The sequence below is a fragment of the Eptesicus fuscus genome, chromosome 3 (genome assembly GCF_027574615.1).
Source record: "Eptesicus fuscus isolate TK198812 chromosome 3, DD_ASM_mEF_20220401, whole genome shotgun sequence".
NCBI lineage: Eukaryota > Metazoa > Chordata > Mammalia > Chiroptera > Vespertilionidae > Eptesicus > Eptesicus fuscus.
In genome coordinates this window covers 95,172,704-95,189,956 of record NC_072475.1, presented here as the reverse complement: position 1 = coordinate 95,189,956, position 17,253 = coordinate 95,172,704, and the positions used below count along the sequence as shown (strand labels likewise).

At 39.2% G+C, this 17,253-nt stretch overlaps 1 protein-coding gene across 1 annotated transcript in view; it reads right to left on the bottom strand.

The window, feature by feature from the left end:
- The window catches only part of GBE1 (1,4-alpha-glucan branching enzyme 1), a 356,294-nt gene that overhangs the window by 113,265 nt on the left and 225,776 nt on the right, over window positions 1-17,253 (bottom strand). The window contains exons 8-9 of the mRNA XM_054714070.1: window positions 5,294-5,409; window positions 2,094-2,221 (exon numbers count right to left, since the gene is read on the bottom strand). Of these exons, the coding sequence (XP_054570045.1) occupies window positions 2,094-2,221; window positions 5,294-5,409 (244 nt within the window). The remainder of the gene's footprint in view (window positions 1-2,093; window positions 2,222-5,293; window positions 5,410-17,253) is intronic.

The window sequence follows — 17,253 nt, the reverse complement described above, 5'->3', positions numbered from 1 at the left end:
CAATTCGTCTTGATTCCTAAATCTGAATCCTAGAAAGTGTCTCCATTAATGCATATGCATATTTATAGATCTCTTTTGAAAGTGGAGAATTAATGACTATCATTTAAAAATATTAAAAGAAAAAAACAGGTAAACATAAAAAATCACTAAAATAAATATTTTTAAATAAAAAAAGATTGATACTAAAAAACACAGCATATTTAAATTATCATGGGTTTCAACTGAGTTAAAATAGTTTTCATTCTTTAATATCTAAAGGGCCCTTACAACTATTCCAGAGGGGTTGAAACCTTAATTTAAGATATTTTAAATTAATATATGGCAAACATAACTGTGTGGAGTGGTAGATATATTTCAGAAAAAAAGTTACAATTTTAATAAATGTCATTATAAAAACATTCAAATATATACTATAGGACTTTATATAAACTTCATTACTTATTCATGATACCACATTCCTTTCTTTAAAAAAAAAATTCATGAAGATCAATTCCACATTTTGAAGAGACTCCCACTAGAAAAGTGATGCATTGAAATTGAAGCAGTTTTCAATTTAAGTAGAATAAATTGAAGACACATCTTGTTTTAAAAAATCTAAAACCAAGTAATAAAAAGTAGGCTAAAGTCTCAAAGTTTCATTGGTAGAAACACTGATAATCAGACAAGGGCTCCCTGAATGAGGAAACTATTTTACTTGAAATGAACAAAAAGATCAATGTAACAATTTTAAGTTTCATGTATTAAATAACTACTTCTCTTTTTTCAGTACCCACTTTTGATTTATGCTGCCATTATTTATAATAATTTGTCAAATCTTTTATTTGAATTGACATAAATATAATTGACAAACTAATATTTGATTGAAAGATAAAATTAAAATATATGCAAAATAAAAGTTTAAAACAGTGTGATTGAAGTTCAAAAATAATCAGCATTAAGTATTAGCACAACTAGCAAGGTTTATAAGCTATGACCAATTGTAAGTAGGTAGAATATGAAATAATACTGGGCACCAAAATGGTATTACAATCTTCAGGTTTTTAAATATCCTATATAAGAATTTATTCCAGGCATTTAGAATCCATAGCTTTATTTCTAGAAGATATTTAGAAGGCAAAGGCTTAATGAGAGTAACTGTTTCCTACCCAGAAAGTCATACCACCTAGTTGGAGATGGAATTTTGAGAAATAATGAATAAAATGATACGAAAGTAAAATAATGAATAAAAGCTATACAAACAATAAATATTACAGAAAGGAGACAGTCACGAACTACTACATTTCATTCCAATAAACTAAAGGCTAACAATGTGAAGAGACAACTTAATTCTGAATCTTTTAACAATAGTCTTATTATTTTTATATGCCAAACACTGTACTTTGTATAGAATATTTTTATATACTGAATTTAATTTTAATAATAAAAATATTTAATAATAAATCTAAGTCAGAGGACTCAGGAAACCAGAGGTAATTTAGTACTAATCTAAATTAGCATAAGCATTTAACAAACTTAATTTATCACATTTATCACCAAGAGGGAATTGTCAATTATGCATATACCGAATTATATCATTACAGTGCAGCTTTGGGACAGTTAATCATGAACCTTCAGTAATCATGAATAACTAGTGAACATTTAGCAATTGGAGAGCAGTAACGTAAACAAGAAAGGTAATCGCATCAGAACAAGAGAGGCTTCGGAGGAGCTGGTAGGCAGTAATCCATGCCATCTCTAATGATTACACCAGGAAAGAAAAATAAATAGACAGAAACCCATGAATATTCACTTATTTTCTCTGCTGAATGTCTCATGGTAGAAGGACCTGTCCACTGAGTAGGACAGTTTACTTCCTAACCATTGGCATTTTCTCTTTTAACAATGGAATGATGACAAGTAATTAGTTACCCTATCTCCTAGAAGGAAAACTGAATTCTAAATAATGTGCCAGCCATACAAGGTAGCTGAAGTCAGGGTACAACTTCAGTTATGCAATTACTGACAACATGAAATTAATTATTCAAATACTGTATGCTGACAAAATGTTCTCTATATTAAAGGGGGTCAGAGGGTAGAGATCACCATGGCTTTACCTCAGCTATTGTTATAGAATCTGGATACAACATGTGAACCAAATGATTTGCCAGCATAAGATAAATCAAGGCATCTTCATCTACTTGTAGTCCAAAATATTCATGATAATCACCTGAAAAGCCTTGACCTGGAGAATAGAAAATCAATATAAATGCATTATGTTAACATGCAAGTCTTAACTCTGTACAAATGCCCCCACCGATTAGTTTGTTGATACCAGTTCTGTGATCATAGCAAAGTGTAATAAGCCTGCATACCCCATAATGTTATCATCAGCAAATATATGATCTCACTTAGAGTAGCCCATATCAACAATCCTACCATTCAATTTTTGTTTTAGAGAAGCAAACAAACTAAACATTTTGATTTAACATTTTAATTAACATTTATAGCAGAGAAATAAAGTAAAATGATACCTAAAGGAATTCTAAATTTCAACTTTTAGGTATGTTTTTTGTCACATCAGATGTTAATGTTAACTAGCTTCTATTAGATTCCTCTGAAGTAAAGAAAAGCAAGTAAAAAACTATCATAAAATTGAGACATAATGTTTATAGTATTTTAAATATGTCCTTCAATTTATACAACATGAATTTTCTGATGACAGAAAGATTTTAACATCCTCTAACATCTTTCTACCTCCTCTTCCAAAACTCCTTATTTTGGTTGCTTATAGTATATTTCAGTTATTGAAATTATACAATTTACTTTCCATTACTTCAGTTGTTTACCCTTATTTTAATAAAGTCAAATTAGTACTTAACATCTACCTTTTTTCCACCTGTTCCCATATATCTAAGTTCTTTATTTTGATTCACTTTTTCCCTCTGCTTCCCTATATCTAAGTTTATTTTGACTCTTTTTTTTTTTACAGGATTTCATCACTGAAGAATATTTTCAAATATAATTCAAATTTATACCTCGATGGCAATTCAACTATCAAATTCTTGAGTCAGACTTTGTTTCCCTAAGGATTTTATAGACATTGCTATTGCCAACAGAGTAGTAGAACCCATACTTTTTTTCTTTTCATCCATGCAGGTAAATTGATTTTTCTTTCTACTTGATACCTAATGAATTTCTCCTTAGTATTGAATTTTATGAATTAAATATTCTGTGTCTTAATATTAATTGTTTAATCTCAATTGTTTTTCTGGTATATATTCTTTTGCAGTGCAATTTCAGTGGGCTCTTCCCCCTCCTCATCATTCAGAGGGGGAACATGTTAAGTAATTAAAAATGTTTTCCTTTACCATTTCTCACCATAAAAAGCATATCCCATATCTGTGGATTTCAGTTCATTTCCCCAATTCCAAAATTCCTTGGAAAATTCCTAGCCCTCATCAGAGAAAGGTTCTGGCAGGGGCATGTAGATGTTTAAATATGGCAGATCTTTCTTGAATTTTGCCAGGGTTGCCTTTTTCATCCCCTAAATAAGCTACTCTCCAAACTGGAGGAAGTTAATGAAACCTGCCATGTTTTATAGGTTCAACTTCGTGCCTAGAACATTTCACAGGACCATTTCCATGCCTGTGCTGCAGGGTCTGCAGACATTAGTACACTTAGAAGATAGCTTCTTTCCTTTGCAGCCACTTTTCAACATCTATAGTCTGAAGTGCCTTTTATTTTTTATTGGTTGTTCCTAATAAATATTTGACCATCCTATATAATAAAGAGGTAATATGCAAATAGACCCTCACACAAGATGGCCGCCCTCATGTACTCAAAGATGGCCACCACAAGATGGCCGGCAGGGGATGGTAGTTGTGGGAGATCAGGCCATCAGGGGAGGGCAGTTGGAGGCAACCAGGCCTGCAGGGGAGGGAAGTTAGGGGGCGACCAGGCCAGCAGGGGAGGGCAGTTGGGGGGGATTAGACTGGCAGGGGAGGGAAGTTGGGGTGACCAGGCCGGCAGGGGAGGGCAGTTGGGGGGGACCGGGCCTGCAGGGTAGGGCATTTGGGGAGACAAGTCTGGCAGGGGAGGGCAGTTGGGGGAAAACAGGCTGGCAGGGAGCAGTTAGGCATCGATCAGGCTGGCAGGAGAGTGATTAGGGGGTGATCAGGCTGGCAGGAAGGCAAGCGGTTGGGAGCCAGCAGTCCCGGATTGTGAGAGGGATGTCTGACTGCCAGTTTAGGCCCGGTACCACAGGGATCAGACCTAAACTGGCAGTCGGAAATCCCCCAAGGGGTCCCAGATTGGAGAGGGTGCAGGCTGGGCTGAGGGACACCCCCCCCCAAGTGCACAAATTTTGTGCACCAGGCCTCTAGTAAAAATATAATTGTTTAAGATGTTATCTATTGAAGAATTAGATTCTGTGACCCTGTTTCTTTGAATATATTTTATTGATTTTTTTACAGAGAGGAAAGGAGAGGGACAGAGAGCTAGAAACATCGATGAGAGAGAAACTCGACCAGCTGCCTCCTGCACACCCCCCAACGGGGATGTGCCCGCAACCAATGTACATGCCCTTGACCGGAATCAAACCCAGGACCCTTCAGTCCGCAGGCCGATGCTCTATCCACTGAGCCAAACCGGTTTTGGGGACCCTGTTTCTTTGTACAACTTTTAAATCCAAGAATTCTGATCAATACTTTTTATTACAAATTAAGTTATAAATTAGTTTAAACTGAGTACATATATTTAAAATATAAATATTTTCTTCAATGCAGGAACCCCCACATTCACAAAAGTTCTCATTTATTATTTTTCATTGTAAATGCTGTCATATTCACAGCCTGAGTCTGCTACAATAAATGGTTACTTTAAAAAACAGTTTTAGAAAATAAAAATATGTATTAACATTAGCATATTATTAAATAAATTAAGATAACACAAGTAAGTTATATTCTTATATACATAGCCCATGGAAACAGGCAATAAGGTGGTGAAGACCTTGGGGGAGGGAGGGGGGGTGGGGAGAAGGGAATTAAAGGGGGAAATGGAAGACATCTGTAACAATAAAAAATATACATTAAAAAAAAGAAAATAATTATCTTTTACTGACTTATAAAATGTTTATACACAACCTCTTACCAAAAAGGGATCAGAAATGACTAGAGAAAATGCAAATAATGAAAATCAAGCCAATAATAACAGTCATGGCAGCTTCTATAACTAAACCCCAAACCTGATTGTAATGTGCCAGTAAAACAATAACATCAAATCTTTAGTTATGTCTGTAATAGATCAGATTACATACCCATTCCATGGTGATGATAGAGCATGGATGTAATACCATCAAAACGAAACCCATCAAAGCCATATTCTTCCAACCACCATCTTATATTTGATAGAAGGAATCTTAAAACTTCCCAGCTAAAATATAAGAGAAATATATATTTAACCACAGTGGTATTTAGTGTTTTTCTTAATTGTTATACATTGTTTGCTAAGAGTATTAATTAAAATTATAAATCTCTACCTTAAGAAGTACCATCATAATAAAAGGCCAAGAGGCATCATGACCAAATGACTGGTCATCATGAGGTGCCATTGACCAACTCAGCCCAGGTCTGCTGGGTGGCAGCGGTGACCGGAGCAAAGCAGCCCAGTCCTGGTGCCTATCAGTGGCAAGAGTGATCCAAAGTGATCCAAAGCGAAAGCGGGGGAGCTGGCTGTCTGTCTGCTCCTGCACCAGGCCTTTCAAAAGCCTCTGCCCCGCCGGAGGCTTTTGAAAGGCCTGGTGCACCAGCGGACAGACAACCGGCTCCCCCGCGATTGAAAGCGGGGAGCTGTGTGTCCGCTCCAGCACCAGCGGACCCCCTGCCATCAAAAGCGGGGAGCAGGCTGCTAGCAGTGTCCGCGGAGCATGCTAGGCTTTGCAGGGCAGTGGATATGGCCTGGATGGCAGGTTAGGCCTAGGGGACCCTACACGTGCATGATTTAATCATGCACTGAGCATCTAGTATAATAATAACAGCATAATATGCTCATTAGACCAGACAACTGAACAACCTTCCAGACGAAGCCACGACTTCGAGGGCCGAGGCAGAGGTGGTTAGGGGTGATCAGGCAGGCAAGCAAGCAGTGAGGGGTGATCAGGCAGGCATGCAGAGTGGTTAGAGGTGATCAGGTAAGCAGGTAGAGGCAGTTAGGAGCCACTGGTTCTGGATTGCAAGAGGGATGTCCAACTGCTGGATCTCTGCGGGATCGGGCCTAAACCAGCAATCGGACATACCCTGAGGGGTCCATGATTGCGAGAGAGTGCAGGCCAGGCTGAGGGACCTCCCCATGCACAAATTTCATGCACTGGGTCTCTAGTATCTATAAAAGCCAGACCAGACAATTACTAACATCTATCTCATTTATTTGATGAAACTCATTCTAAAAGGATGTTTTTAGTTTGCAGAATACTTTAAAATTTTCCAAGTGAATTTGTATAGATGAAACTTATTTTCTAGCTCTTCCCAGTTCCTGTCACTCCACATTTTATTATACCAACCCCATTTACTCATTTATATCACCACCTTGGGCTTATGGACATTAGATATCAATTTCTAATATAAAATATCATGGAGTGAGTTTTTTCCAGGTAGACATAGGTTCAAATGTAAAAACTGTGTCCTAATACCTACAAAATTAAAATAACAGAAAAAAGAGCCAATGATTTGCAATTCTATGAAAACCAGAAAAGGGAGATGATATTAATTCAGAATTTCTGAAAAGAAAACATTCCCAAGTATCAGAATTGATGAAGGGTAGAGTTGCTAAATGTTCTTCTGATTCCTGTTATTACAATATTTAATCTATCTCTTCTTGACCTAAATGAGTAATACAACTGCATCCTATCTAATAAAAGAGTAATATGCAAATTGACCACACCAAGACACAAGATAGCCACCCCCAGGTGGTCAAAGATGGCTGCCCCCATGTGGACACAAGATGGCCACGACAAGATGGCTGCCACAAGATGGCCTGCAGGGGAGGGCAGTTGTGGGAAGTTAGGGGTGACCAGGCCAGCAGAGGAGGGCAGTTGGGGGTGACCAGGCCGGCAGAGGAGGGCAGTGGTGGGGGAGACCAGGCCAGCAAGGGAGGGCAGTTGGGGGGAACCAGGCCTGCAGGGTAGGGCAGTTGTGGGGGACCCAGATCTGTAAGGGAGGGTAGTTGGGGGGACCAGGCCTGCAGGGGAGAGTAGTTGGGGGGACCAGGCCTGCAGGGAGGGCAGTTAGGGGTGACAAGGCCAGCAGAGGAGGGCAGTTGGGGGAGACCAGGTCAACAGGAGAGGGCAGTTGGGGGGGTCCAGGACTGCAGAGGAGGGCAGTTGGGAGCCAGCAGTCCACTGGGATCGGGCCTAAACGGGTGGTTGGACATCCCTCAAGGGGTCCCAGATTGGAGAAGGTGAAGGCTGGGCTGAGGGACACCACCACCCCATTCACAAATTTCGTGCACTGGGCCTCTAGTTTAATATATTTTTTTAAAAATGACATATTTAGCTATTATTTATTACTATGTGAGTAGACAGATTTCATGGATAAATAGAAAAAGAATTTCCTGTGATAATCAGAAAATAAACAACAACAATGGAACATCTAATTAAAAAGTTCTAATGGGTTAAGAAATATTAAATTATATTCTTTATACCTCTTTAATCCCCTTAACCTGAAAAAATATCTAATCAACATAAGCAATCCTTTTAAAAAAATCACAAGATTAAAGTGATAGATACAAATCAAACTTGCAGTGCTTTCAAAATAATCTATTTAATGAATCACTAATGAAATGTTAAACAGATATGTCATCTATAGAGACAGAAAAGAGATATACAAAATGTTATAGAGGAGCAAACTGGCTACAACAAAAATAATAAAGAAACAACATCTAGAAAGTTTTATTAATTAACAAAACTTCAAGAAATACATTCAGGGAAAAGAAAATTAAGAGCTAACGTTTTGAAGTTAATAGCAGCAAATGGAAAGCAAAAGTTAAAAATATTAATTATCTGGTCATATACATTTTCTAAAACTAGATTAATGAGAGGAGTTAAGTTTTTTTTCTTTTTAAAAAAACTAGTCTTATGAGTGTCACACTGTAACAACTTATAAATAATTGCCTTTAAGAAAAATTATGAACTATCAAGTGCAGGAAAAGGGGAAAGACAGAAATATGTTCCCACTATTTCATAGCATGATAAATCTAGACAGACTAACACTCTTAATAAACTCAGTGTCCAGATGAAACTAATTTTAAAACAGATTGCTTCTTCTCAGGTCATAAAATCAGAGATTTAGAGGACCTGAAAGACTGAGGTCTGAGATTATAAAATAACCAGAGCACACACACAAGTACTTGCATGAACACATTCCAGAACTTAAAGTAGAAAATAGCAGGTCATAACGCATATATAGTCTCTTTGGAATAAAGATGTAGCTTCTTTTTTCTTTTTCTTGCACTATGTAAATAATATATTTAATTACTATAGATATTTATCCCAGATCATAGGCAAACTGTGCCAGGGGTCCTCCAGACCACCTCGGGTTCAGTCGCCAGGAAGATCCACAGGACGTGGCAGATAGTTGTGCTCATGCTATGATTTATTGCAGCAAAAGGATGATAAGCAAAATCAGCACAGGGAAAGGTGCACGGGGCAAAGTCAGGAGGAATCTAGGCAAAACTTCCAACAGTTGTCTCCTGATGGAGTCCCTCTTAATTCCTCCAGCAAATAATTACCTCAACACTTGTGAACTATTGGTCACCAGGGAAACTCATGAAGGACTCCATTTCTAGTAAATATATCAAAATCTAGACTCCCAGAAGGAACATGGAAATTCAGCATAAGACACATTATTTCTACAAAGAATTTAGGCACAGTCAGCCACTGTTCCAGTTCTGGGAATTGTGAGAACCCTCCTGAAATCAAAGTTCTCACATGCTAGCCAAGGACCCATCTTCCATGCAGGCATTTCTAAGGATAGCAATCTTATTTGTGTTATATTAACTCTTTTCTACACAAAAACAGAGCCATTTAATAAACATTTGTTATATAATTATAAAATACTTACTATAAGTCACTGGAGAAATAAATCTTCTTCACATTATCTCAGAGGTACTCAGACCTCAAAACCAAGTGGAGGAATTTTAAATATACATTAAAAACCTATATACATAAGGACCTCTGGCTAATGCACTCTGCTATCCTGCAGTCTACATTCCAGCAGTCACGTGGACAATAACATACTGAAACTTGTACAATGAAATAATTCACTGAATCTAGGATTTTTCTTTTAAATAGAACACTAGAACAAGCTTAAGGAATATGTAGCAGTGAAAACATAAATTTCAAAAGATGTCTATTACTATTTCTACTATCATGATTTTCTTAAGTGCCATTTATCCTTTTTTTGGTGGGGGATTGAAAAGCAGAAGGGTTATGATGTATTGTAAATTATTATCTAATTGGAATTATTCTCAACCTTCTGTAGTAATGAATGACCGGAATCAGCTCAACTGAATAATCTGTCTTGAGTCAAAGTATGAAATTGCCTGGCAAAGGTACGTACAATAAAAAAGGCAATTTTCTTTTTCTACCTCAAAATGTCATTGAACCATCCATGACAGAGTTGATATATCTAGTTGATTAGAGTCTTATAAAAAAAGATCAAGTAGAATTTAAGAGCATAATTTTACTTTGGTGTGCTAGCAGACAAGGCAGGACTTTGATTTTGAGATTACTCCATTGACAGAAAGAGACAAATACCATATTATTTCACTTATATGTGGAATCTATAAAACAAAATAAATGAACAAATAAAAGTGAAAGATTCATTGACACAGAACAAACTGATAGTTGACAGATAAAAGGGGCTTAGGGGACTGGGTAAACAAATTGAAGGGATTAAGAAGTACAAATCAGCAGTTACAAAATACTCACAGGGATGTAAAGTATATAATCTGTAATATAGTCATTAATATTGTAATAACTAGGTATGAGGCCAGGGTGGTATAGACTTATGGGAGAATCACTCCATAAGTTATATAAATGTCTAACCACTATGTTGTATAACCTGAAATATAATATTGAATGTTAACAGTAATTAAAAAGTAAATTAATCAATTAGAATATCACAGAAGGCTCTTAAAGCCTATTCTGAGAGTCCACAGGGCAGCATAGTTTCCAAACAATTAGAGTTAGATGTTGACTTTTAGAAGGTGACACCAAAAAAAAAATATATAACACACACACACACACACACACACACACACACACACACACACACTCACACACCTTAGTGGCCAGCATGAATGTGTCTGAGAAGTAATCTATTTAAGTCATTAATGTTATATCTTAAACCGATTAACAGATAAGAAATGAATATCATGACATCTATACTGCATATAGTAAATTGATGAGCTTACTCATGTTTTTACGCAGCAAGAGCAAATCCCTAAAATCCGGAAAAAATAATGAGATGCAGCTGACTTTCCTGTGAATCAGACGCCACTGAAAATGTTTAAATCACAGGTGTCTGATATAGAAACTGAATACAGTGATGAATAATATATACATTTAAGCTTTTATGGCAATCAAAATAATCAGTACTCTAATTGGTTTAGATGTCTGAAATAGGCAACCTATAATCAAGTAATGAGGCTTTATTAAGGAAATTTTGTACCACATAATTCCAGTAGTAAGGTTTTTTAGGATACTATCTCTAAAACCGAAGACTGTTGATTGTCTCACATTCTGCCACTGAACTTTATAACAAAATAAAACAGTAAATATTTTTGGCAAGCAAATATAATCAGATATAACAACATCTATTAGATGAAGTTATATTTTATAGTTCAAATATATTTGTGCTACTTAATAACTCCTAGGCCAGTGATGGCGAACCTCTGACACGCGTGTCAGCACTAAATATTTAGTTTTTGGTTTATTAAATACAATTATATATAACAATTATAAATTTATGTTATTTAAACTATAAATATCGTGAAATAATGTTTTTTCCTCAAAGTGACACACTACCCGAGTTATGCTCAGTTTTTTGGCGAAGCTTGACACACCAAGCTCAAAAGGTTGCCCATCACTGTTAGGCTTTTCAACATAGCAACTTAGTCCACTGCATCTATTAATATTGTATACTAATAAATAGGTGACATTGTTAAACAGTGGCTAAATATCCTCTCTAATAAAAGGGCAATATGCAAATTAACCATCACTCCACTACACAAAACCACGCACACCAGCCAATCAGGGTGAGTATGCAAATTAACCCCAGCCAAGATGGCTACTATTGGGTTTCCCCAGCAACAGAAGAAGCCAAGCTTTCCACACACTCTGGCGGGCCCAGGCCTCCACTCAAGGATACAAAGTTTCAATTATAGAAGGTAAACAAACCCAAGCGACAGCCACCGATCCAGCAGGAGGCTTGGCTCCGCTCCAGGCTACAAAGTTTCAATTGTAGAAGGTAAATAAATTTCAGATACCAGGGCCTCTGCTTGGGTCACCAGAGGCGTGGCTGGCCTGCAAACCACCACAGGCCCCTCACTCAGGCTGCCCCACGCGCCAAGGGAACCCCACCCTGATCCAGGACACCCTTCAGGGCAAACCAGCTGGCCCCCACCCATGCACCAGGCCTCTATCCTCCTATCTAATAAAAGAGTAATATGCAGATTGACCATCACTCCAACACACAATATGGCTGCCCCATGTGGTCAAAGATCATGCCCCCATGTGGAAACAAGATGGCCACCACAAGATGGCCAGCAGGGGAAGGCATTTGGGAGGCACCAGGCCTGCAAGGGAGGGCAGTTGGAGGCAATCAACCCTGCAGGGGATGGCAGTTAGGGGTGACCAGGCTGGCAGAGGAGGGAAGTTGGGGGCAAACAGGCTGGCAGGGGAGCAGTTAGATATCAATCAGGCTGGCATTGGAGTGGCTAGGGGGTGATCAGGCTGGCAGGCAGAAGTGATTTAGGAGCAATCAGGAAGGCAGGCAGGCGAGCAGTTGGGAGCCAGCAGTCCTGGATTGTGAGAGGGATGTCCGACTACCGGTGGGATCGGGCCTAAACGGGCAGTCGGACATCCCTCCAGGGGTCCCAGATTGGAGAGGGTGCAGGCTGGGCTGAGGGACATCCCCCTCTGTGCACGAATTTTGTGCACCGGGCCTCTAGTAACAAATATAAAGAAAAATTACACATTCCTCTTAGATATTGGACAGTCTTTGAAGATGAATGGCTATTAAATAGTACATCATAAAAACATGAAGCAAAACCCACATGTTTTGATCTGAGTATTTCAACTGATGGAACTTGAGCAAATATATTTTCTTTTATGAAAAAGGTATGACATGTCCAATAAAACAATTGAATTCTAAATTGCAATAATATTTTAAAATTTATCTTTACTATTGAAAGTATTACAGATGTCCCACTTCCTCCCCATTGAGCCCCCCTCAAAAGGAAGATACTGTGAAAAGTCACTATTGAAAATCAGGTAATATCTAACTATCTACTCTATCTTTAAAAATTAAAAAAGTAATCTATCAATTTAATTTAATTAGATTAACCAATAAAGAAAAATCGTTTGCTTATACTTTCTCAATAGATATCATATTTTGTTAATAGAAACTGATTAAGAGAAAAACTTTAAATGGTCCAAAAGTGGTTATTACTATGTAATACTAGATAGCACTATCATTAATAATAAACTGTATCTTGGATTTTAGGCTGACTATGGTGAAGCTACTATACATATATTAATTTCAAACAAATTTAGGCAGCAAACAGCATAAATACTAATCAGATAAATTGTTAATTCAAGCACTAATCTGTAATTATACAAACTTCCAGAACATTGTTATTATAAAACTAGTGTCCTGGTGCACGGATTCGTGCACATTGAAAGGAAATTAATTAGAAGAAATATGTTAATATCGCTATTCACCCTTTCTCTATTATAGAAGTGTCAACCAAATTCATGATCAACAATAACAGATAAAAACACACATGTGTGATTGGTGCCAGCAAGAGCTTTATATGTATCGTGCATGTGCGAGTCAACTTAGCCTTTTATATAGAGAGAGATGAACTTGCTTAATTAGACCTGCTTTCTGATTTAGCTAAACTTTTTCCAGCCCAGTGAAGCACCCCAACTTCTCTTTCAGGTAATTATGAGCAACACAGCAGTAAATATCAACACAAAGCAGATCATGCAGGGAGAACAAAGGGTAAAATATTTAACTGTAGCAGTGTTTGACTATATTCTGTGCAGTGAGAAAACCTGAAGACATTTTCAAGTTCCACCATTACTGCTTTTCAGTCGGGTCTAGTTTCTAAACTTTCTAAATCTCATTTTTCTGTCTAATGAAAAGAAAATAGGATTCTACTGAGTCTCTTATCTATCTACTCCAGGACTTCTGTGAGGATCAAATGAAATGAGGCATGGGAAAACACTTCATAGACATTTGGTTAAAATATGAAATGTTTACACCTGGCGATAAAGCAAGTCAGGTTCCTAGGCTGACGAAACTCTAAGGAGGCTAGTTGCTAGGGAGAGTAAGTAGGACGTTGCTATGTGATGTTATTACCCAACACTCACAGGAACTATTTCTGGGCTGGGCTGGGCTATGAGTCGCATTTTGCACCATGGGGTCTTGGCAGCGTTGGCTGTGATTTGGTCGGGTGTCGCTCCGGGGTGGTGGCGGGGCCTGTGTCCCATTGGGGGAAGCCTAGTGTTGGTTTGTCGGAGCCAGGTCCGTGGCGCCATTTCTTTTTAAATGGCCAGTACATGTCATGGCAGCTCCTACTTTGAGCGTCTGCCCCTGGTGGTTAGTGTGCATCATAGCTACCAGTCAGATGGTTGGAGGGACACTTAGGCTTTTATATATATTACAGATGTCCCCCACAGGCCACCTGCCAGGGGAAGGAGCACAGCGCAGTGGGTGGGAGGCTTCCACGCTCTCCTCCCGCACCATGACAGGGCGGAGCCACCGCATTGCTCCGGAGACAGGGAGGAATTGGGGAGGCGCCCAGAGAAGGCGGGACCAGTACAAGGTGACTGGAGGGACTGAGGGTGGGGCTTGAAGTGGCCAGAGAAGGCCAGAGGGTTTGGGGGCTGGGCCAGGCGCACTGGAGCTCTGTGTGAACAGGTTTGGGTGACAAGGGAGGGCTGTAGGTGGGTGGGCGGCGATGCGCAAATTTGCGTGCTGGGCTCCTAGTCTTTTATAATAAAAGCATAATATGCTAATTAGACTGGATGACCTTCCGGGCAAAGCCAAGGCTGTGAGGGAAGCCCAGGTCCCGGGTGCCAGAGGGAAGCCAGTGTCGGCAGCCGTAGGAAGGAAGGCCTACTCTTGCACGAATTTCGTGCATTGGGCCTCTAGTAGATATATAAAAAGATGTTCAACCTAATTGGCAATTAGGGAAATGCAAATCCAAATTATTAGAGTGGCCATTATCAACAAGACAGGCAATAATAAGAGTACATGGGATGCCCAACGCCACTCTAAGTGTGGGAATCCTAATCAAGGTGTTTAAGGCTAATTTGTTATATGCAGGTACAAAAGCAAGGATGCAAAAATCTATACACTGTATAGGGGTGCCTTTCTGTAGCCAAATTACTGGTGTCACTATTTGGCATCAAGCCTCTTTTGTTTGAGCTTGTTTGAGCTTATATATAAGTTGCCACTGACCAGCCTGTAGCTGGCTCCTGTATAGCTCCTATGTTAGGGGCTACGTTGTGGAGAAGATGTATTCCTGACCAGCTGGTGTTAGCTGTTTTTGCTAGGATGGCTGTTCAGTTTGCTACTGTGTTCGCTGAGGCTGCTTTTACGTAGGACAGGACTGCTTTATCTGATGACTCCTTGTTAGTAATGGCTACTTGGACTGCAATAAAGACTCTCTTATATATCCACGACTTCTCATGTTTTCTCCATCTTCTAATGCCCGGTGTTCATGGATGTCAGAGGGACTCAGACTCAACAGTTGGCATAGTCAAGCAGGGTCAAGGAAGAACTTATTCCCACACAAGTGTTGGAGAGATTGTGGAAAAAAGGGAACCCTAATTCACTGCTGGTGGGAATGTAGACTGGAACAAACACTCTAGAAAGTAGTCTGGTGATTCCTCAAATGACCCAGGTATATACCTTCTCCTAGATATATACTGGAAACATGAAAAAACATGTATTCACAGAGATAAATGCACCCCCATGTTCATTGCAGCATTATTCACATTGGCCAAGACATGGAAACAACAAAAGTGTCCTGTGATAGAGGACTGGATAAAGAATAAAGAAGATGTGGTACATATACACATTGGAATATTACTCAGCCATAAGAAAAGATGCAATAGTGCCATTTACAACAACATGGATGGAACTTGAGAACATTATGCTAAGTGAAATAAGTCAGTCAGAAAAAGCTAAGAACTATATGATTTCACTCATATGTGATATATAAAACTGAGACAGGAGAAGATTTGAATTTGGGTGGTGGGCACATGGTGCAATATACAGATCTTGTAAAATAGAAACACACACCTGAAACCTGTATGTTCAGGTTGACCAATGTCACCCAATCAATTAAATAAATAAATATTTTTAAATAAAATAAAACATCATAAAACCAATCGATTTAATAAAGATTACCTGAATGATTAATAAATTAATGATTTTCATGTTTTTTTAAATTGGTTCATATTTCTCTGCTATCTCAAAAAGATTATTATCAAAGGTGATTTTTCAAAGCATTAATGCTTATAAAATATATATATTTTCCAATGTTGATAACCCAAGAAGCTGCACAGCGCAAGGACCAGAAAGCAGAAAATCAAGCTAAGTCATCCCTTATAATGAAACATAGGTAAGATATCAAATCAAACTATTACATATCTCATCAGAACAAGGCATTGTTCTTTTCCAGAATAAATCACTATAGGTTAGCCAGTTATAAAACACACACACACGGTATAGACAAAGTTATATAGATACATACACATCCCTGTTTTTCAAACAATGTTAAAATCCATTCCTTACATATAGAATGAAGCTAATTATTATTCTATATCCAAACAACTTACAGTGACTCAAACATATAAAGATATACATCATTGACAAATACTAAACCATAATTGATAATCAGCTTTTAAAAGCTTGTTTTAATGAAAACATTAACCATTGATATACGTTTTTTCATGTTTCCCTTCTGATTAACTTGTAATAGGTTATTATCCTATCTAATAAAAGACAAATATGCAAATTGACCATACCTCCAACATACCCACAAGCCACGCCCACCATCCAATCAGAGCGAGTATGCAAATTAACCCAAACCAAGATGGCTACAGCCACAGAGAGCAAGGTTTCCTAAGTAACAGAGGAAGCCAAGCTTTCCGCCTGCCCTTGCCAGGCCTAAGCCTCCACTCAAGCTACAAAGTTTCAATTATAGAAGGTAAAAAAATTCAAACAAATGGCGGCAGAATGGAGCTTGAGAGAGCAGGCCAGGGTTGCTGCCGGCAACAGGGGAAGCAAAGCTTTCCACACACCCTGGCCGGGCTCACCCGCTTAAGGCAACAAAGTTTCAATTATAACCCCAACACAAATGGCTGCCGGCCTCAGAGGGAGCCCCAGGCTTGGCTCCGCTCCAGGCTACAAAGTTTCAATTGTACAAGGAAAATAAATTGCAGATACCAGGGCCTCTGCTTGGGTTGCCAGGGGGAGTGGATGGCCTGCAAACCACCACAGGCCCCTCACTCAGGCCGCCCCACACCCCAAGGGAACCCCCACCTGATCCGGGACGCCCTTCAGGGCAAACCAGCTGTCCCCCACCTCTGTACCAGGCCTCTATCCTATCTAATAAAAGAGTAATATGCAGATTGATCATCACTGCAACACACAATATAGCTTCCCCCATGTGGTCAAAGATCCTGCCCCCATGTGGACACAAGATGGCCACCACAGATGGCCAGCAGGAGAGGGCAGTTGGGAGGCACCCGGCCTGCAAGGGAGGGCAGTTGAGAAGGATCAGGCCTGCAAGGGAGGGCAGTTGAGAGGACCAGGCCTGCTAGGGAGGGCAGTTGAGAGGGACCAGGCCTGCAAGGGAGGGCAGTTGGAGGTGATCAACCCTGAAGGAGAGGGCAGTTAGGAGTGACCAGGCCAGAAGAGGAGGGAAGCTGGGGGCAAACAGGCTGGCAGCGGAGTGGTTAGAGGGTGATCAGGCTGGCAA